General features: G+C 40.3%; 1 protein-coding gene across 1 annotated transcript in view; it reads left to right on the top strand.

The window, feature by feature from the left end:
- Window positions 1–572: 572 nt before the first annotated feature.
- GABRA2 (gamma-aminobutyric acid type A receptor subunit alpha2) overlaps window positions 573–22912 on the top strand; it is a 72413-nt gene continuing 50073 nt past the window's right edge. The window contains exons 1-2 of the mRNA XM_035113167.3: window positions 573–1423; window positions 4995–5110. Coding sequence (XP_034969058.1) covers window positions 1353–1423; window positions 4995–5110 — 187 coding nt within the window. The 5' untranslated portion in view covers window positions 573–1352. The remainder of the gene's footprint in view (window positions 1424–4994; window positions 5111–22912) is intronic.

Here is a 22912-nt window from a genome sequence, read left to right on the forward strand (position 1 = left end):
CTCGCTGGATCCCCCGGGGCGCGTGCCAGCTGCATCCGCTGCCTGCGCGAGCACGCGTTTGGCGCGCTCGCCGCTCGACCTCACTCCCTCACACACACACGCACGCGGTCGCACACACGCAGAGAGAGAGAGACATACCCATATACCCGGACTGACTGACTGACTGCTGCTGCCCTACGCCCGCCTCGCGCTACTGCTCGCCTGCTTTGCGCGCGCGCGCACATGCACTCACTCACTCACTCACACACACACGCAAACACACCGCCGCTCTGGGTCCGCTTCTCTTCGCAGGGGCTGCTGCAGTCGTCTGGAAGCCTCCCCCCTCCCTCTGCCAAGTTTCCTTCTTCTTGAGCTCCCCCCACTCTCCGGAGCCTCGCTAGGGAGGACTCCCTCCTCAACCTCGCCAAGTCCTTATTAATATTATTATTATTATCATTTATGTTTTGGCTGCTCCTTTGAGCGCCTCCTGGTGCTCCCAAGGTAGGCTTCCCACTTGCTCTCCCTCCCCTCTTCTTTCTGTCCCTCTCCCTCCTCCCTTGGAATGAGTGGAGAGCGAGTGGTTTCCAGGGGGTATGTACAAGAATGAAAAGGAGATGTGTGTTTATGCCTGCTTTGCATTGGGGGGTGGGGTGGGGGTAGAGGATGCTTTGGCTTTGAATCTTTCCTCCCCCCCCTTCATCCTATTTGAGTGAGACATTAGGAAGCTGGGGGGGGGTTTCCTGCAACTTTGCGCTGCACCGTGACTGTTTTTGTTGCTGTTGTTTGTGAATTCCGCCTCTCTATGAATTCTATCTCTGGACATCCATCTCCGTGACTGTGGCAGTTATTATCTTTAAGCAGCTGTCAAACATGTTCAGCATTCGGAAAGAGCTGGACTGCCTCGGTTCACAGCAGTGTCAGTGAACCCCTTTGCAAATGCCTCTCTCCACCCCCACCCACCCCTGCCACATCTTCCTAAAATTTTTTTTATTGAAGATGTAGCGAAAACAACCAAGGAATTACTGATGGACTTTATGAAAAAGATAGAGGAAAGTCTTGGATTTCTTTATAAAGAGGAAAAGCAACATTTGCTGCATCTGCTCATATGTCAGTTTTGATTATGCACTGCATGTAGAACAACACATGATCTGGGAGGAGGATGGAGATGTAATAAGTTGTTAGTGTGGGGTGGTTGTTTTTTTAAGCGGGGGAGTGCTTCAGCGACCCATGGATCCAAAGTCTTCATTGAAGAGGCATCTTTTTGTTGGTTTAAATTGAAGGCATCGCTTGGTTGGAAACTGATTCAAAGCCAAGTGTTTTTCTCTCTCTCTCTTCCTCTTCTTACATCATTAGGAAGAGGGAAGGAAGCAGCTATGAAGAGGAAACTGATGTTCTACATGATGCAGTTGGTTCTTCTCGTTTTCTTGGTGTGCTTCTCTGCAAGGTGAGAGGAGGTTCTGCTTCTTGATCAACAGCAACAGAGATTGCCTTGTTTGCTGCTAGTTAGTGTTCCCGTGCTCCGTTCATGTACACTGGGGTATGGACAAAAAAGCTGTTCTTTAAATATAAGATTAGTTGGTATGCAGCACAGGTGAAGTAAAGGAGGAAGTCCTGAGGTTGTTGAAATGTTAATAACTTGTTAAACAAGTCTTTCTAAAAACCAAATGACAGTTTCGTGATTGCCTCTGGAAAGAAGAGCACTGACTATATGATCTTTCTGTGTAGCCTTTGAAGCTATACAATGTTTTCTGGAGTCATTGTGTCACTAGTTATATCACGCCAGTCCTCATGGAGAATAAGGAACAGGAAATAAACCAAAACACTGAAGATAATGGGATATTTTGCATGTGGACATGGGTTGGAATGGGGAGTATTTTTGGTCAACATAACAGAACACGGAGACATTTAATCTTTAAACCTCTAGGTGGAGATAGTATACAATTCCACAATCCCATAAAATAAAACAATAACCTGATTCATTAATCAACTTTTGATGTTGCTTAATAAGCTATATATCTAAAACAATAGCATTATAAGAGGCAACTTAAAATGCATGCTTAGGTTTGGTTTTACCTGGCACCTCTATGCATCCAATTAATGATGCTTTCTAACTTCATTTTGCTCATAGATCACAGCTTGGGTTGCAGTAGCATTCTGACTATAACATATTTCTGTGTTTTATTTTCCTCAAAATCATAAGAAACTCATCTGATAGGGAAAAGCAGTGCATCCAATTTTAGCCAAGTAATTGGCAATATATTTCAGTGGCTAGAATTAAATGCTGCTTTTAGGTTTTGATGTTTTCGGTTTATCTAGCCAGCAACGATGCTGCAGTATTAGTTAAGCCACAGTGGGCCTGGTCCTTTTACTCAAGTGAGTAAGTCTCATTGCTACCAAGGAGTCAACATGTGTACCTAAATACTACTACATTCTTCTATAATTTTCAGGATTAGACTCAAACTAATAGGATTACCAGTGTTACTTTTTGTCTAATAATTTGCCTACAAATTTAGTATTTTTTTAATACTGGTAAAAATATCTACTTGTGTACAACACACAAGTATTCACGATAGTATTTTAAATCTTATTGACAGCTCACATGTGAAATACTAGAGTCAAATAATTACTTGTAAGAGAAGGGTCCTGAAATACCACAAACTGCAAAAAAACCACAACACCCCAAAAACATTTAAATGCTTTGTCCATGTTGTTGAATATTCCTATTTTTTAAATTTCTCAATAATGTTTTATCCATATAAAAGTAGTATTGTCTTACTTGATTATTTACTTTGTTTTAATTCAAACTGTGCTCACATTACAGAAATTGCCTCAGAAGGAGGATAGCATTAATCATGCATGCAAAAAACCCAAATGTCATAAATAACTGTAGATTGCTGGGGAAAGACAATGTATATCATATTCTTTTTATGCTAGCTGAATACTTGGAACTTGTATGAAAGGGGCATCTAAGCATAATAAATTTCAAGCAAAAATTTGGTTGTTGCTGTAAGGTTCATGGGAAAGAGACATACAGGGAGCAAAAGTGACGTCCAAAGAAATACTTCAAGGCCTTGGTTTGGATTTTCCCAGTTTAAGAGACATTCGCTTTTCAGCACCAGCCTTTAGTGGACAACAAATGAAGAAAGTCACTGTGTTTGCTGCTGTTTTTCAGAATGGGGTGAAGGGGGATCAGATTACTTTTTATTCCCTTTTTTCTCCATGGCATCTTCAAAACTGAATTTTAAGCTTTTTCTTCTTTGCCCCCAATGTTTATTATCCTGGAAATCCATTGAATTAATATTTTTACCACTACTGCTACAATAATTTAGCAGGATTCGTTTTAAGATCCATACATATTTTAGACTCTCTTGTGGTTTGCTGCCTTTCTATCTCATTGCAACTATCCATGATTTACAAACATCAGAAGCCAGTTTTATCACGACAGCTTCTCTCCATGTCTTGTGTGCTACATGGTCACTGAGTGAAAGCATAGTCAGAATGCCTTCTCAGAAGATGGCAAAGGTGGTCCAGGATGAAAACCATGCCTTTCACATCCTGATATTCCTTCCCATGCAAGTGTTCATTATTAAGAAATAGCTGCAGTATTTTGTTTAATTGTATTTAATGATACAATTGTATTTAACGATAATAAAGAAGACCAGAATTTTCCAGTCTTTTCCAAAATTCCAGTATTTTATGTCTTTCTCATCAACAAATGTAGTATGTGCCCCAGTTTCATTGCAGTTCTGCTTTTTTAAAACAAACAAACAAACAAACATTTTTATAGAAAAAATAACCATGTAAATATTACCTGCTGGTCCTCCCCGCTTTCCCAAATATGTTTATATTTCTCCATTTCCTTGTGGAGGAGCACCAGTAGCAGGTGTCAATAGCAACGACCTTACAGTTTGCAACCCATGTCACTGGGATGCATATGAATAGTTGTTTCTGAGGCCTTGTCACTCAGTGAATGCATTGAGGCCTATGAGTCCTATGAGGTCCCTACCAGCCAGTTCTTTCCAGTCTTCGTTAGCTGCTTTGCTACAATGCTTCTTGGAAAAGGAAGTGGGTAGCAGGAGGTCCTGACTGACAGTGATCCAATTCTTGGAAGGACCTGAACTTTTGTTAAAACAGCAGTGGCTTAGTAGTAGAGCATCTACTTTGCATTCAGAAGGTCTCAGGTTCAATCCCTGTACTTATCTCTAGATTGGGATGGCAGAATCCCCAGTCAGGGCAGACATCATTGAGCTAGATGGACCAATGACCTGACTCCATATAAGGCAACTTCCTGTGCCCCATGGTGTATTGGGCTTAGTGGACAAAGATCTACTCTTGAGTTTGCTGTTACAAGTTTCACCTTACTCCGTGCTTCAGGTATTGCAGGTACTGTACATACAATTGGATGCCTCTCTTGTTTGCAGCACTTATTTCAAGTGTTGGCTTGTAATCCTCAGAGAAGTTGTAAGGAAGTGGACAAAAGTAAAATAGGTCGCACCAGTGATTTTGCCACTATTTTCATTTGTTTTAAGTTTTTTTAACACACACACAGGTTGCCTTGCTAGGTCATACCAAGTTGTCCAAGTTGTCCAGTATTCTGTCTCCAACAGTGGTGAGCCACTTTATTTTCTTTGATTGCCAGAGAAGAAATTGGAAGAAAGAGAAAAAGCATACCCAGCTGGGGTGGGGATTTAAATATCTAGTAGGAAAGTTTTGGATAGGCTTGGCTGAAGAAGCAAGCATACATAAAACAGAGGAGGACATGGTGAATGAATAAGAAAAGGGAAATGGTAAATATTAACATTGCTCACATGATGAAGCGTGGTGGCTAAAGTTGGGTCCTAAAAATGAAAAGCTGAAGAACGCTGATTATTCGCTAAGAAAAAGGTGGCATCTTCAAATAATTTGCATTAAATACATACACAGAATATTCAAAGCTAATCAGTACTAACAGTGTAGTAAATGTACATAGAATATACTTAACAGATTTTTTATTTATTTTTTAAATGTCTGTTTAGATCAGCATCGGTTGACCCCATTGAAGATGAAGCAAAAAATAACATCACAATCTTTACAAGAATTCTAGATAGGCTTCTGGATGGTTATGATAATCGTCTGAGACCTGGATTAGGAGGTAATGAATAACACTTCATTTTGAAAAACAAGAGACCTCATTGGGTAATTAGAATTCTGGTGCTTAACATGTTGATAATGTTGCCTGAGAATATTGACCTGTTCTTGAACCCAGAATCTGGTGGTGTTTACTATTTTGATACTAAGTTCAGGAAGATTGATTCTGGCATCTAAACATTTGAAATATGTTTATATTCCTGAAAGTGTGACATTTTTGTAGCATTTGATGTTTGCCATTTTGTTCATGGCCTGCATTATTTTGATTGTTGTTTTTTTAAAAGAAAATAGTTTTTACTAAGGGTTTTTATGTTACAAAACAAATAAACAGGGAAAGGTACATCTGTTTGCTTTTGACTGCACAGGAGATCATTACAACTGAGTAATCCTATATAAATAGTATAATCACCCCAAGGGTCTGATGTGGGTACTTTATATTATACAGGGGTCAAGCCTCTGACCATTAAACTGCCACTGAAATCATTGGAAGGATTCCCAATAACATCATGGTGAAATAACAGTGTGGTTTTTCCCTCCCCTTTATAGGCATTTGTTAAGGTCAATAAATGGCAGCTCTGTTATGGGTTACCTTTGCCTGAGCTCAGAAAGAAAGAGGATGAAATTTGGAAATGGCTCCTACAAATTATTTAAATGTCCATCTTTCTCCTGGATGTCAAACAACTTTTCTTTTTAAAAAGCTAAAACTTAATGGCAACCTATCTCTTGCTATTCAATCGCCTCCATCAATTACAATGGTTAAAAAATAGTGTATAAACATATAAGCTAATGGCACAGACTGTTCAAGAAGACCAACTAGGTCACTCCCCCCTCCAATCCTGTGGGACCTGTTTATCCACAGCAGGATGTTTAGGTTACCCAAACCTCTTTCATCTTGAGGGCACAGAGCTGCTTGTGCCATAGATTCAAGATCAAAACTATTTTGAGCTAGAACTGCAAAGTTTGGTGTCAAAGCATCAAGTTCTTCAGATTCTTGTCACAGGCTGCATACCACAGGTAAAGAGCTACATAACAAGAGCCCTTTGGCTCTCACCTCTTCTTCAAGCAGCTCTCAGATACATCTTTGGCGGTCACTTGTAGCCGAGTAAGATTGTCTTCCATAAACACGGTTTTAACAATGGGTCCGTAAGTGACTGTGGAGGCCAATTCTGGATCCACACGTCCTTCCACAGTGGGGACATTGGTTTCCGGATGGGAGTTGATTACAGTGTGGATTTGCCAAGCGTGTCTTCCTCTTAGCACGTTTCTCCCTTGCATCCTGAGATTGAGTTTCTTCAAAGCCCATGACACCTTTGGTAAAGGCTGTTCTCCAACTGGAGCGCTCACAGGCCAGTGTTTCCCAGTTGTCAGTGTTTATGCTACATTTTTAAAAGATTTGCCTTGAGACAGTCTTTAAACCTCTTTTGTTGACCACCAGCATTACGCTTTCCATTTTTAAGTTCGGAATAGAGTAGTTGCTTTGGAAGACGATCATCAGGCATCCACACAACATGACCAGTCCAACGAAGTTGATGTTGAAGAATCATTGCTTCAACACTGGTGATCTTTGCTTCTTCCAGTACACTGATATTAGTTCGCCTGTCTTCCCAAGTGATGTGTAAAGTTTTTCGGAGATACCATTGTTGGAATCTTTCGAGGAGTTGGAGATGGCGTTTATAAGTGGTCGATGTTTCACAAGCATATAGTAAGGTTGGAAGACGCCTGTGCGTGAGTTTGTTTTATGAGTGTAGATCAGTGCACACTGACCAATGCACAGTCTTCGCAGTAGGGCTCTGTTCTGATGGCATGAAGTAGTCACGACAAACCAGTAGATTCCTATCTACTGCAGCCTTCATCCGCCTTCACAGCCATTGTAACATACTGCTTGTTATCACCCGCCTGTTCTGCCGTTGAGGACTTCTTGGATCATTTTTGTCTAGCTCCTTCCCTTTGACCTTACCGCCTTGGATAACCCTGCTGGGAGTACGAGATTCCCAATGGCTTCGCTCACAAGGGTCATAGGAACATGCAAGCCCACTCACCACGACAAGGTGATGATCCAGCGAGTAGGTGATGATCCAGCAATACATACATACATACATACATACATACATACATACATACATACATACATACATACCTGCAGGGTGACAGGAGCAAGACAAATAAACTCAGCTTCCAGTCTCAAAGTGTTTCCACTCCTGCCCTTTCCACACCAGCCTCTGGCCAAAGCAGCTCTCAAATAAATGCAAGGCAGACTGTTGATGGCAGCCCTGGAAACAGCAGTCAGCCCCAAAAGCAAAGCAAAGGGGGGGGGAGAGCACATAATATTGTTGCAGCCAGCAGAAGAGCCTTCGAGCAGAAAAGAGCCCCCGCTGTTGTTCTTTATCCTTGTGCAAGGATCAAAAGCAAAGCAACCCAGGCACAGTTAGCTGAAACAAGCTAATCTACCTCAGCTAAGTAGTTTTCAAATTGTTCCAAGGAATCTTAGTGTTCCTCAGAAGTTTATCAGGAGTTTCTCAATGTGAAGATGAATAAAGCTTCCTTCAAAGACTCTTGCAGCCCACCACCACTATCAATTCCTCCCTTGCAACACACAGCTGCAGAGTCCTGGGTGTGTTCTCTTAACGCTCTCACTTCTCATGAAGCAATGGTGACACTCAAGATAGATGACCTGCACTGCATTTGACCTGAGTACGAACATTCATGTGGCCTTCCAGATGTTACTCCTTTCATTCCTCACCATTAACCATGCTGGTTGGGGCTCACAGGAGTTGGCATGGAACATTACCTGAAGGACCACAGGTTCCATTCCCCGGTTTACCAAAGACACAGACCCCTTTACTTTAAAATGAATGACTTACTGGTGCTTATGAAACCATTAGAGTTGTTGTGAGATGTAAAATAGAAAGCATAAAAGATACTTTAAAAAATGGAGTGTAGCTTGTTTGTTGCAAGTTCATCTTGAATATATCCAAAACCAAACCACGCCCAGAAGCTTGCTGACCACAGTCCGCAATCAGAAACGTACAAGAGGACTATCTGTCCCGCACCAGATGCTGGGTTCACCAGCTGTTATAATAGAATGCGGGGGGGGGGAAGCTTTTTTGGGGAAGTACTTAAGTTGCAATGAATGAGCATGTCAAGATGATGATACTATAAATGTGCAAGGTGGGCATAAAGGGATAATGATCATATAATCACTTTTGCTATGCTGGCTTAAATAAAATTTAGATAAATTGCTATGATCAGGTGATTTTTTCTAACCCAAGAGTACTAACCCCCCCCAAAAAAAACCCCACTCTGAAATGAAATGCTAACTCCTTATATATGAACCTTCATTTTTTTTTCTTATTGATGGAAATCCTGCAATGAAATCTAAACAGAAAAATTGTAAGCAATCTCTACATGCAGTCTTTGGAGCAGTTTTGCTGAGAATAGAACTGAAACCAACAAGTGCTATTTTTATGCAAGGAGGCGAGGCAAAAGCTATTCTGCATGTGCTGGAAATGCATGGCATTTAGCATGGTGGGAAAATAAAATAAACAGAATATTTTGTTGGTGCACAATTTTGAAATAGCTGATTGATTTCTTCTTTGATGATGGGTGAATATAGAAAACCAGTTTTCCTTGTGGGGAAGCTTCCTCATTCTTTTTCTTAGAAGTGTGCCAAAGCATGTTATAGTGCAGCAATATAGATGACTATGCCTGTTTTTGTAGTATTCTGTGGTTGCTTTTCCTCACTCCAGTTACCAAGTAGTTCTGTTGCCATGGAGAACCGATGTTTTCTTCCATGTACTGCTGCAGTACGGCTTTGTCACAACTTCCTGGTTCTTTGTTTAAGAATGTAGATGGTTTAATATGTTCTCACAGTCTTAACATTTTGTTCATACTGATAATGGTGTTACTACAAAGGGCTCAGTAATTTCCTGCCCCCCCCCCCGTCTCTTTGGATTTATTCTCTTTCTGTTAGAAGGGGGACACCCAGTTTCTTAAAAAAACAAAAACAAAAAACAGAAGCTTGCCTTACTGTTAAGTTCTAAAGCTAGATATTTTGTGCTATTCTAACTATTCATGGCAAAAATTGTGATTGAGATGGATGTGTGAATATGTGCACACCCAGGCCTAGCACTACCATATGGAGGTGCCAGACAAATGTCTGACAACAGTATGGAGCTCAACACTGAATAAGTGCCCCACTTTGGCCTTCTTGGTAGCTCCAATTGTAACCACCATCTTTATTTCCATGAAAATGCATTTATTTTATTTAAAACATTTAGTCCCACTGCATCTGCAGCCCCATTGCTCACACTGACCAGGTTGGAGGTTGGGTTGGGAGGCAAAACCCTGCTATGTGCTGTGCCAGCCTGGAGCTTGCATACTGGTCAGGCTCACATTTAGGGTTGCCAGACTCAATAGAGGACAGGACTTTTGTGCCTTTAATTGCCCTGCTCTCTTTTGAGTCTGGAAACCTTAAAGAGAAACCATCAGACCCTTTGTTTAATTTCCAAGCAAAGGGTCTGCTGGTTTCTCTTTAAGGTTTCCATACTCAAAAGAGAGCAGGGCAATTAAAGGCACAAAAGTCCTGTCCTCTATTGAGTCTGGCAACCCTACTCACATTCAGCACATTGCTCTCAAGTGGTGGCGGTAGGGATGGCTCAAGTTCCAGTAGATCAGGCTTCCTCAACCTCGGCCCTCCAGATGTTTTGAGACTACAGTTCCCATCATCCCTGACCACTGGTCCTGCTAGCTAGGGATCATGGGAATTGTAGGCCAAAAACATCTGGAGGGCCGAGGTTGAGGAAGCCTGCAGTAGATCCTGGGCTGGGTTCACCCTCATAATGCCTAACTTTGGAGCTTTCAATGGACTACCAGTAGGGGGGATTTCAGCTGCAGTAAATCTACCCACCATGTTTTTGGAACGTGAAAGGGGAGGGGGGCTTTACATTTGAGGCATGGTGGAGGCCAGCGGAGGTTGACAGAGCTGTTTCCTCCCCCATCCAACCGCACACAGTTACATCAGGGGTTTAGCTGTAGTCTTAAGAAATCACCAGAGCAATAAAAACAGTTCAGTTCAACAAACTTAAAATACCAAAACATATCAGTACAGGCACTAAAGGCCCTTCATGGCCAGAAAGGCTTCCTAAACAGGGTGGTTTTAGTTAGAAACTTAGATATATAATCTAGGCTTCAAACCAAGATTACAGTCACCAAAACAGAATGTCTAGTTGCCATTTTGGTGCAAGTCTTATTTTTCAAATGATGGGCTGATTGTGATTGATTATCAATTAAACATATGGCTAGTTCAGATGACAACATTGATCTATGTTAAGAGCTTTGAGAACTTGAAGAAGATCCAGGGACAGTCCCCATAATATATTGGCCTATTCTGACCTCTTTTTCTTAATGGCGATGCAAACCATTCATAACGTAAGAATATTCTTCACAACTGTGAGCAGGGCAGTGGGCTAGGGTAAGTGAACCATAGAATTATAGAATTACTAGTTGGCCCAGCCACGTGTTGCTGTGGCTCATCCCTGTGATTCCCCCCATGCTGTCCTGATCCATGACGTATCCCGCCCCCTCCTCTCCCCAACCCCCACTCAGGCGATTCCCCATTTCCATTCGGCCTAGTCTGTAAAGGCGAGCCGAGGTGCTATGGAGAGGGAAGTTTTCTAGCTGCAATATCAGTGTAGCCACTGATAGAGGGTGAAGGTTTTGTAGCTGCAGTACCAGTGTAGCCACCGCTAGGGGGTGATGTTTTGTAACCTGGTTCTTTTCCCAGCATGCTCGACAGGGTCTCCTGGCTGACTTTTTAGGTCCTAAAAATGGGGTTTAACCTTGCGCAGGTGTGACATTTGTATACCCCATATAGTGGCATGTGACGTTGTGTCTAAATTTCATCGCTATCGCTCAAGCGGTTTCGGTGAAAAGTGGAAACCAATGGACATGGCCAGTTTACATTTATATATATATATATATATATATATAGATAGATACAGTTGGAAGGGACCCCAAGGGTTGCCTAGTCCAACCTCCTACAATGCAGGAATGACAGCTAAAGCACCCATGGCAGATGACCACCCAACCTCTGCTTAACAATTAACTAGAATGTTTTTCACTGCTCTTGCTCAGGCAGCACAGAAAACCCCCCACACATTTTGGTTCCTGAAATTCATTTTTATTGTGCAGATAAAACATAACTGATAGAATTCTACAGGATGAGGTATTAGTGTATGAAAACAGTCAAGATCCAATGATCCCCAGGCATGCACCTCCACTTCATCACAAGTGGCAGATAGTGAGCTGCAAAATGTGTCGGGCGCACCAGTGAAAAAGCAGAAAAAAAACAAGTGTGGGTAAATTATCCCCGAGAGATTCCCCATTTAAGTCGAATGAGCTTCTCTAAGAACTTTAACCCTAGGCCTGTTTATATAATACGTTGTTGTTATAAACAAATAAGATAAAAACCTATTATTGTGATTCATGTGCATGACAATGAGCATATGATCTGTAATAAAAAAAGGAAGGGGAGTGTCCCTGTCCCAAGGGTTTTATAACCTAACTTTCAGTTGTATGGAGAGCAGAGCATCAAAGGAAGGAAAGGAAAGAGGGTCATGGGGAACATGGGGCTGATATGAGCAAAACACAGTTATATGGAAACTTAGTTTCAAGGGTTGATGGTAGAGGGATTAGGCCAAAAAATGCATGGGGAAAACAGTGTGTGTGTGTGTGTGTGTGTGTGTGTGTGTGTGTGTGTGTGTAATTAAGGATTTTCTTGGGTTACAAAGGGGAAAACGGTTTTGAGGAAGAAGTTAGACAGGCAGGAATTAGGTGTTCTTGAAGGAAGTTCTGGGAATCAAGGGCAGCACATATTAACATGTGAAAGCAAGCACTGTACTTTATATTAATATGAGAAAAAATGAGTGGTATGTTATTCTGCTTTGATTTTAAAGTGGTTCAAATATATATATATATATATATATATATATATATATATATATATATATAAACTCTGCACAGCTGTACTCAAAATGTTGGCACTGGAATATAGAGGGCATATAGGAAGGGTAGAGAGCACTGCTCATAGATGGTGTGGTCTACAGAATCTGCCACTTTCTGGAGCGGGACTGCAAAGGTGGAGGTGCAAAGTAGTAAATCACTCATGTCTAAATTAATCACTGTGAAGGAATTCTCTTGTAAGTTTCCCACAACCAGATCCATTACTCTGCTTGCCTATAGTAACTCTCACTTTAAGTTGATATCTTGCTTCTGCAGTATGAAAAAGAAACACAGGACTCAGCTATACAGCTGCAAATAAAACATTTTAAATGTGTTGTAAAGTGCAATATACAAAGGTGACACTAGATGGCGGCAGTGAGCCATGCCAAATTCAATGTATTTTTCAAAACTTTTTTAAAAAAAAACATTTTCACAGCATTCCCCCCCCCAAAAAAGTGTGTAGATTACACCACAATTAATTAGTTCAGGTGTAAACTAAAATGCTCATGACAGCCAGTAAACTAGAATTCACTGTTGAAAAGCCAGTATGCTTTTGGAAGTAACTTGGTCATTTTTTAAACTTTTGCCCACATGGCCTATGGCTTAGGAAGGCGTGCTTTGCCGCTGTCTATGTTGTGTTGCATTATACACAAATTACTAGGTGTCACTAAGAGAAGGAAACTTGAACATGAAATGTCTCCCAACTGTTAAAAAGCATCTTTTGATAATGTATGCCAGAGTAGCGAACATAGGAACCGCAGGATGTTTCAGGACTACATTTCCAATCATTCCAGATTGTTGGCCATGGTAGCTGGAGCTGATTGGAGCACAGCAACATATGGAGGGGAGCTCATTGTCTATGGCCCTATGCATTAGCTGTGTTTTGCTGATTTATTTGCTCCCTAATCATAACCCTTCAGAAGAGAAGTCCAATAACTTTCCCAAACAGTTGGCCATCATCTTTTCCTTACTATATGTAAACATTCCTCTTATTCCTTGCTGCTCTTTGTCTTCATAGACAAATTTGTCTCTGGCAGATGAGAGGTGTTGAAGCAAACAGATAAAAATGTCAAACTGCAAAGTTTAGAGAATCTGTATACTAAGTTCTGAATATACATTTTCATTTTTGCCGTTGAGTATTTTTTTACAGAGGCGCCTCAGTCTCCAAGCAGCTGTGTAAGATACAATGGCTGAACTGTTGGGTTGCTCTACAACACATTGACTATGCAATAACCTGTTTGTAGCAATAGGCAAGGCATTTTGGAACTAAAATACTAAATAGTCTAATTATTTCTAATTATGGAATTCTGAGAATTGCCATCTTGTTCTGTGTTTTGCCCATGTTCTTTAATGCATGACTTATTTTATTTTTTTAATCAGCTAATAGAGGGAAGACTTATTCTTGTTTTTTACACTTACTCAAAATCCATCAAAGCCAATTTTGTGAAACTGGTTGATGATACGTAATTCCTCCAATATTTATCTAGTGAAAAACATTGTCTAAGAAAGGATTAGATGTGTTCAAGCGTAGGACATATTTGTCCATTGTCAGCATTTAAGAGAACACTCTACATTCAGAGACGGTGTACTTCAGAGTACAGTACTTGATACTTTGGGCGTGCAAAATGGTGTGGCAATTTCCATCATGCCCTCTTGTGAGCTTCCTATGGGCATTCGGGACAATTTGTGTCACAGTTCTAGACTCTTGGTGTGGTCCCAAAAAGGCACTTTAGTTCTAGAAATCCTGGTATGAAGTAATTTGTTGCAAGCATGCTGCTGTGCACGAGGCCTTCCCTGTTCAACACATGCTTAGTGCTGGTCCTGTCAGCTTTGACGATGCCAAACATTTTGAAATGAATTTGGCGTCCAAGCTGATAACAGTGTTCGTATAGATCCACCTGAGGAATCCAAAGCTAACATTCCAAGTTAAGGAAGACATAGTGAGAAAGTGGTTGGCTGTACAAAGGTCTACGGTACATTTAAATTAACAAAAAGGTGTGTGTAAAGTTTAGCATTGCATGCCTACATGTTGTTTAGTCAAATCCGTGCTGCTGAAGCTGATGGGTAAATTCAGAAGTTATTTTCCTAAAATGTCATACTTTTTACTTTTACAATATTGCTAATTTTAGAACTAAAAAATGAAGCCAGCTTTAAAAGCAATGGTATCTTCCACTCTTACACATTTATTTATTTTTGGCCTAAAATATGATCAAAATACTTTTGTTTAGTTGAAGCACTGAAATAAGATTACGCACTGATTTATGAGTTGCGGTGTACTGATCAATACAATATCCGGTTCCTAAATAGAGATATTAAAATTGCCCTGTCCATAGGACATATGATCACTGAAGTTGTTTTCCTTAAGTGAGGTTTTCCAGAATAGGATCCGCAAGCTTTCTAAAGATGGGATTAATACTGTACACTGATCTAATGTTGTACTCATGCTAACCTCTAGTGACAGGAAATCCTTCACATGAACGGCTATGATAAGACAAGTGTGGGCTTCTTTTATTACAACCACAGTTAGCTAGGCATGACACATCTCTACAACAACTAGGATCACAGTCAGGCAATATTTAAAGGTAAAGGTAAAGGGACCCCTGACCATTAGGTCCAGTCTTGACCAACTCTGGGGTTGCGGCGCTCATCTTGTGTTATTGGCCGAGGGAGCCAGTCCCGCTGTAGCAATACTTACTAACCTGCTAATACTATTTCTTCAGTAGGAAATATAGATATTAAATTCTATTCTTGTCACTATCGTTCACTTTCAAGATGGAATCAGTCTCAATAAAAGCAATAGAGCTGTGATTCTTTGTACATTTAACTGAGGCCTATTGAACATAATGGGATTTACTTCTGAAAAAACATGCATAGGATTGCATTGCTAGTGTAGTATAAGACAATACTGTAACATACCCTCCAACATTTCTCCGGTGAAAATAGGGATGTCATAAGGAAAAGTGGCACATTCCAGGATCAATTCAGAATCCAGGATGGCTTCTGTAAATCTGGGGCTGTCCCTTGAAAATAGGGACACTTGGAGGGTCTAGAATAAGTATGTGAGAAAAGTTCAAAACCTCACTGACAGGCACAGAAAGCTGTAATGAAAGCTCAGCAGGAAGTAAAAAACAACAACATTCTGTCATACAAGCCAAAGTCCCAAGAAAATTGTATAATGGTATGTCATCAAAGGAAGAGTTATCTGGGCCTCTTGGAGCAAACTGCCTTATATAATACCACTCTTAAAGGCAATGGCTTTACAATGTCTAAAGCAGAGGTCTTTTCCATCAGCTGCTATGTGACCTCCTTGAATTTGGGGCCTTCCATGTTAAAATACTGTACATATGTTCTACCTTATACATAATTGGAGAAGCCCCCTGGTTCAAACGAATAGGTCTGTTGCCTTCATAAGTACAGTAGTACCTAATGGATGTACCTTGATTCACGTTACTCCATCCTGGTTAAACTCTGTTGATGTGCCTATTCTACTTCTCAAACTTCAGTATGGCAGTATTGCATACTGATCATTAGGCAAATAAGTTTTCAGCCATCCCACTTCATATTAAAGGTGCTAATATTTTTTATTTCACAGCCAAACTGAACAGGGGCCAAGTAGCCACAGTAAATGTTGGAGTGATAAATCATTATAAAATGGAAGTCAGTTAGCCACAAACACACCAGGAAGAAACACATTTCTATTTCTCATCTTTTTGGGGGGAGATATAAAATTGCAATTCTGAAGGATTATAACACTCTCCATCTTGTGGATGAGATAGGCACACTGACATTCCAAAGAGGATATTTATTTTTGATCTAAACCCTGATCCCAAACATATTTATCGTAGTTCCAGTGTCTTGCTTCCTGGTATGTTCATCTGTAGTACATGTATATCACAGCAATATGCTGTCCTCAAAACCTTGTAGGAAAATGTCTTAGAAAAAGACTGCCATACCTTTCAACAATCTTCTGCCAACTGCATGATTCTCCTTGTTAACTTTTGAACATTAGTTCTATGTGAAGTGAACATAGAAGTCACCAACAGTGTACCACCCTTCCCTGATTCTCACAGAGCCCCAGGCCACACTGAAATTTGGCTTAAAAGAATTATTATCTTGTTGCCAATAGAATAGCTTGTGCCTTGCCCTGTGGTGCCAACACCAGTCTCTTTGGTTTGCAAATGGGCCCGGAAAGGTTGGCAACCCCTGATTTAACAATATTTTGCATATGAAGCTTTTCATTATCCTTGTTTTCTTCACCATTTCAAATTATCTGATCTATTTACTGTGGTGCTTGCAAATTGCTACATGCACAGCCACACTCACAAATTTGCCAGATGGGCATTGCACACAGTGAACTGATTCAGAAGTAAGTTTGGCAGGGGGAATCTGTTTCAAGGATATGAACTGTTTTGAGATCATATTTTGAGTGACATTTTTCACTACTTATAGGCAGAATTAGTGAAGTATGCCCATGGAGATCATATGACAATGTCAGAACAATGTCAAATGAACTTAAATAGTACTTGGGGATTTGAAAAGAAAAAGAATTAAAATGGTATGAGAAGTGGAAGTGTCTGCAAAAGCCTGGAGAATCCTTTGTTAGGGCTTTGCCAGCCGTTGCAATTTTTGGTCAGATAAAATTCTTTGTACTGGTAAGACTCGGCAAGACTTCCATGAAGCTGTAGTTGTGTGATGTCCATCCAGATGTTAGTTTGCCATCATCCATACCTTATTAGAAGAAGAAGAAAACACAGTACTCTTCAGCCACACAAAGATAGTATTTGTTCTTGCTTCCAAAGCTGTGAAGTATATGCCCCACCTTTTAACAAAGAATAGCAGATACATTTGTGAGGATGAGCATCAAGAATATAAATGGATACAATCTGGCAACAAAGGCATATACTTCATTACTGATTTATCTTCCACTTGAAAGAGAAGAAAGAGTCAGTCCAAATGTTACCATTTCCTGGGCTAGCAACAGTGTGTAAATTAATTGGAAATAAGCTTTTGAGATGCACAGAATACTCTGTGTACTTAAGCAGAAATATCTAGTCTAAACTTGAAGTCTTTTTTTTTAGGCTAGCTTTTGATATTGCTTGAAGGTACAGTGTTTCCATGCTTCCAATGACAGGAGATCAGTAGAAATTTTATGATTTGTTGAGAAGCTAAACAACAAGACCATGCAAGGATAAGCAGGTTCAAATGCCATTATTACAGATGATGTTTCTGATTTTAATCCAAACTTTGGGTAAACAGGGTAAACATTGATTTCCTTGGTAGGACAACTTGCACCACAAGTCCCTACTTTGATGTTTTTAATATAATTTTTCAAATCTGCACAACAGCAAGTAGATTTTTCTAGCATCATTTTGCAACGAAAACAGGACAATTCATTAATATAGATATTTCATTTTCATAGTACTTTGAAATAGATTTGGGTATCCATTTCTCAAAATGTTCTTCCCAGAAGGATCGTTGTTGCTTTTCTTCATTTTTAAAAAAGAGCTTTTTTTGGTTCTGTATTTTAACATCCACTTTCTTTGTTCAGTGAATTCTGTGGAATATATGTGTGATTTCAAGAACAGTTTTCCAGTGTACAAAATGTTAGGAAGGGAACCAAAAAATAAGTATTAAGTTATTTCCCTCAAGTTGTTGGAAACATTTGTTGAAAACAATATGGGCTACAGTTTATGTTAAAGTATTTATGTTAAAGTATGGGAGACTTAGAATCTTATTCAGAGAGAAGTATTTCCAATCAGGTCATTCATAACATTTTAGTAATCATAAATATTTTTTGTTTCCCAAGACATAGATGTTTCACATGTTTCAAAACATCAGTAATATCCCACTGATTTTTATCAGGTACAGCAGAATATATGCTACTCTTGAAAGGCAGGTGTTTTTTTCCTAAGGAGAGACAAAAAGCTGAGAGGCAAAAGTGGGGCAGAACTGCACTTCTGTGGAAAGAGGTTTTTCAAAGACATCAAATCCAACTGTTTCCAGATTGCATAACAGATTGTTAAAGCAATGAAACACTACTGCAGTAAGGCGTTCTGCATTTAGAGTGTAATTTGGGAGAACTGCCCCAACCCTTAATTGTAAAAAAACCCTTTAAACTATGCTTTGATATAGTAATTCCCATTCAGAAAGACTCCCCTTTCTGAAATTTTACAGTCTTTTAAAAATGATATTTAAAACATGATAATTATGAAACAGACAGATTTCACATAAGCCCTTTAAAGCATTTACGAGACTTCCTTCTGTTATAAATGTAATTTAAAATGTATATGTTTCAGGTGTTTAAATTGATGTGCATGAAGGAAGGACAGTTTATAACTGCATTTTAAACATATTTAATTTTGGTTGCCCTGTGAACAGATGCATTATCCCTAAAAGCACTTCATCTACCCACCATCCTTCCAACAGACTTTTTCACACATTTAGGAAGAACTTTTTCCCATGTTAATTTTTGTCTCTACTGTACAGAGAAGTTTCTCTTGGTCACTATTGCAATGCACAGCTCCCGATTTTAGCCATTTTTTCCCACTTTTTCCATGCTCACTGGCATTTATGGTATGGCCATTTACTTCCACTGTCTTCCATTGTCAGTAGAACTGACAAGATTGGAGATAAGGCTTGTCAGTGTAATTTATATAGAAGTGCATGTGTTCCTATGTAAAAGTGTATAAGCACACCATGTTACAACACATAGTAGTATTTTCATTTTTTAAAAAACAAAACACTGGTTGGTGAAATTAATATAGCTTTCCATAACTCTTAGAGCTAGCTATAGGATAGGCCAGAGAGAGAGCATTTGTTGAGATGTACATAGCTTTCTATGAAATTATCAGACTTAAATAAGGGAGTGGGATAGTGAAGGAAGCGGTAGAACAGGGTGGTGGGAGTTTCAGACTGTTGTCAATCAGGTCATGATGGGATTAAATCCAATACTGGTTGCAAGGTGGCATGGGCTAATATCCAGGCAGGCAAGCAGTGAAACATATTTTCTCACACTTGCTGAAGGGGTTGCTGTGATATATGAAACAAAACATAACTTGTGAAAAGTGGTGCTCTACATTAACTGCAATGGTTGTCAATGCCTGAGTGATCATTAAAACGCTTGGAAATCTCTGTGTTATTTTAATTTAAGTGTATATTGAAAGGCGTGGGGTGTGGAGTCTTGCTCATCTGTTTCTCTATTTTCTACATCATCCTTTGAAATTAGAACTCTCCACTTCCTAGTGGAGCATGGAAAGTGTTTGCAGTCTTTTGTAAAGTAGGGAATGAATCTTCTCCCTAGGTTCTTGCTCGTACTTCATTCTTGCTCGTACTAAACAACTTACTGGGCTTAATCACAGGCATAGGGTGGGCACAGTTGTAAATCTGTTGCATATAATTTTCTATTAGCGTAGCAAAACAATTTGGGTAGTATTCAGAGAGCAACCATTTTCCTTCACAGTGAATATATTTAACATAGTAAAGGAAACAGTGTACCAGGCACAACAATTTTAATTTTGGAGAGTGGGGAGGAGAAATCTCAATGGAGGAGGCTACAAGATTCACAGGAAGTATCAAAGACCATTCCTGGTCATATATTACGGTACCATTATTTAAAGCTCAGATGTTGCGGTTTTTAAAAAATGAATTACAGTGGAACCTCGGTTTACGGTATGAACACCTCGGTTTACGAATTTTCGGTTTACGAACGCCGCGGACCCATCTGGAATGGATTAATTCACTTTCCATTACTTTCAATGGGAAAGTTCGCTTCAGTTTATGAACACTTCAGTTTATGAACAGACTTCGGGAACCAATTACACCCTTGCTTCGGGTTAAGTACGCTTCAGGTTGAGTACTCCGCGGACCTGTCTGGAATGGATTAATCCACTTTCCATTACTTTCAATGGGAAAGTTCGCTTCAGTTTATGAACACTTCAGTTTATGAACAGACTTCCAGAACCAATTGTGTTCATAAACTGAGGTAACACTGTATAATCATTCTAGCAATAGATGCAAAAAGAGCCACTCCATTTTTAAGCAAATATATTTGTGTTTTGGGTATGCATACATAGGTCTGTTTCATTGTTTCTAACAACAGCCATTCAATGTGCAACACCAGCGTGATCAATATAGATCTTCCTGACAAATAATCACACGTGATTTGAAATATCTATTTCCCCTGCTAAATGGTGCTTTTGCCGCATACAGTACAACGCTGTTTATTTAAATAATGGTGGAATTACTGAGGAGCAGAGATGCTGCCTCCTCCTTTCCTTTGTACTTTCCTCCTTTGTTCTCTTTGTTTATTTCTTGATTTGCCTCTTTCCTCTCTGTATCTTTTAACCTTGTTCCCTCATATTTCTTGTCATGTTAGTTTACTCTCATCTCTAATTCCTTGCCACTTGCACTCACCGTGAGTGAAATTAAATCAAGCAAGTGCAACTTGTGACATTGGCCTTTAAGTCTGGTTGGTAGGGGCTTGTGTTCAGTAGGAACATAGTTGGGTGCCAGCAGACAGTGCTAGAATTAATGGTGCCTGTAAGCTGATTCACAAAGGCATGCCCATCACCTGATATCTCATCATGCCCTTGAACTCTTTCCGTTGGAAAATATTGTTTTGCGGTGTTACGAAAGCTCTACCAGCGGGGGAAGTTTTCATACATCATCATCATCATCATTTCATTATTATTATTATTATTAGACTTGATTTACTAATCACCTTCTAAACAACATAAAATAATTAAAAACAGTTAAACGCACAAAAGCAACCAATACATTGAAAGCAAGATTAAGTCCCTAACAAGTTCACACTTGTGGCAAATTCCCATTTACCCAGCTAGGAAAGGCTGATGGAACAAAAAAGAAGAGGTCTTCATCTGTTTACAGAATGTGAAGATAACGGGCACCTGTCATATCTTGACAGGAATGCTATTCTACAGATACATGCATGTCATAATTTGATAGCCAGGTCATCAAGTAAAGAATGCATGAACTTGCCGTCTGTAACACTGAGGTAGCTGGTTGACGCAGGCTGTTTCAGGAGGCAGATATTGAATTATTTATTATTTTTAAAATAGTTTCCCAGCAGTGGTGTCTTTCTTGAGTCTGCTACGGCTACAGCACTGCTCAAATAATGTTCCAGATGTTCGATTTTAAGTTTCTGTTTTTAAAATCATGAACAGCGCACACAGTGCTACAGAGCAGGTACATAACTGTCAAGTTCTCCCTTTTTTAAAGGGAAATTCCCTTATGCTGAATAGGCTTCCTCGCGAGAAAAGGGAAACTTGACAGCTATGAGCAGGTGGTGCGTTGCAGAATCAAGACTACTTCATGGATACTAAGCTTCCAATCCATGAAGCCTGATGGCTCACTCTTAGATCGCCATCACTTCCCTGTCTTGTTGGAGGCTGCTGTGTAGGCAGAAGGTGGAAATAAGTGTTAATACCATGAGTGTTAATACGATAGAGCTGCTCTCTTTCTCCTGCAGCACCACTGGCCGATGAACCTGCGAAGGCTGCCAAACTCCTTTGACTTGTGTGCTGACCAAACAGAATGGGGTAGCACATCAGGAAGAGGCATTGCCCAGAGGTAGACCACATGCTTTGGTATGCAGAAGGTCTCAGGTCCAATTCCTGGCACCTGTGGTTAGGGCTGAAAGAGAAACTTGTCTGAAACCCTGCAGGGCCAGCACCATGCAGGAAAGACAATACAGAGCTAGATGGGCAGTTGGTCTGACTTCGTTTAGAATCATAGAATCATAAAATTGTAAAGTGGGAAGGGACCATGAGGGTCATCTAGTCCAGGCATCCCCAAACTGCGGCCCTCCAGATGTTTTGGCCTACAACTCCCATGATCCCTAGCTAACAGGACCAGTGGTCAGGGATGATGGGAATTGTAGTCCAAAACATCTGGAGGGCCGAAGTTTGGGGATTCCTGATCTAGTCCAACTCCCTGCAATGCAGGAATCTTTTGCCCATTGTGGGCCTTGAACCCACGACCCTGAGATTAAGAGTTTCATGTTCTACTGACCGAGCTATTGAGGCAGCTTCCTATGTTCGCTTTTGTGAAATGTGTTTCTTAAGGCCTCCTTTCCTTCAAGAACTCCCTTTGGGGTAGCCACTTGAGCCACACCATCCCCAAAGCAGGTGCAGATTGGCACAAAAAAATTTACATGCCCTATTTTTAATTTTTAATTTATTTAAGAAACAATGACTGCAGTTATTGTGAACTTTGGATGAAGGATAGTATATAAATTCAATACAAAGCAACAGATTTATTTCATAAGATTTATATACAGTACCACTTGATTGTGAAAAAACTCAAAGCGGTTAATAAATACGAACTCACGATAGTGGGAGAAGACTTGTATGCCTGTTGTCCAAGCAGTAACTATGGATGGGCAATTTCAAAGCCCCTGATCTCCTTTCTGATGGTTCTTTACCTTTAAACTGGACAGTACTTTAAAGAGAGGAGTGGCATCTATAAAGTAGGGCACATGCCCACCCTGACTCCTTTGACATGTGCTGCTGTTGCCTCCCCCCCTGCAGACTCACCTTGCTCCCACCAGCACTTCAGGTTTCCAGCTGTGCTGCTTGCCATGGCAAGTGTGTCATAGTGGTTAGAGTGTTGGACCAGGACCTGGAAGACCTGGGTTCAGTTCCCCACATGAAGCCCACAGGGTGCCCTACTTCCCTGCAATTCCAAGAGGTGAGCAGTGGAGGAGTAATCCGCAGCAGTCCAAAAAAGCTCTTCTCCCTGCCTCGCTGCTTCATGCTCTGCTTGGCTTTGCCTGGGAGCCAAGAGGCAA

This window comes from Zootoca vivipara, chromosome Z1, assembly GCF_965207765.1.
Source record: "Zootoca vivipara chromosome Z1, rZooViv2.hap1.1, whole genome shotgun sequence".
NCBI lineage: Eukaryota > Metazoa > Chordata > Lepidosauria > Squamata > Lacertidae > Zootoca > Zootoca vivipara.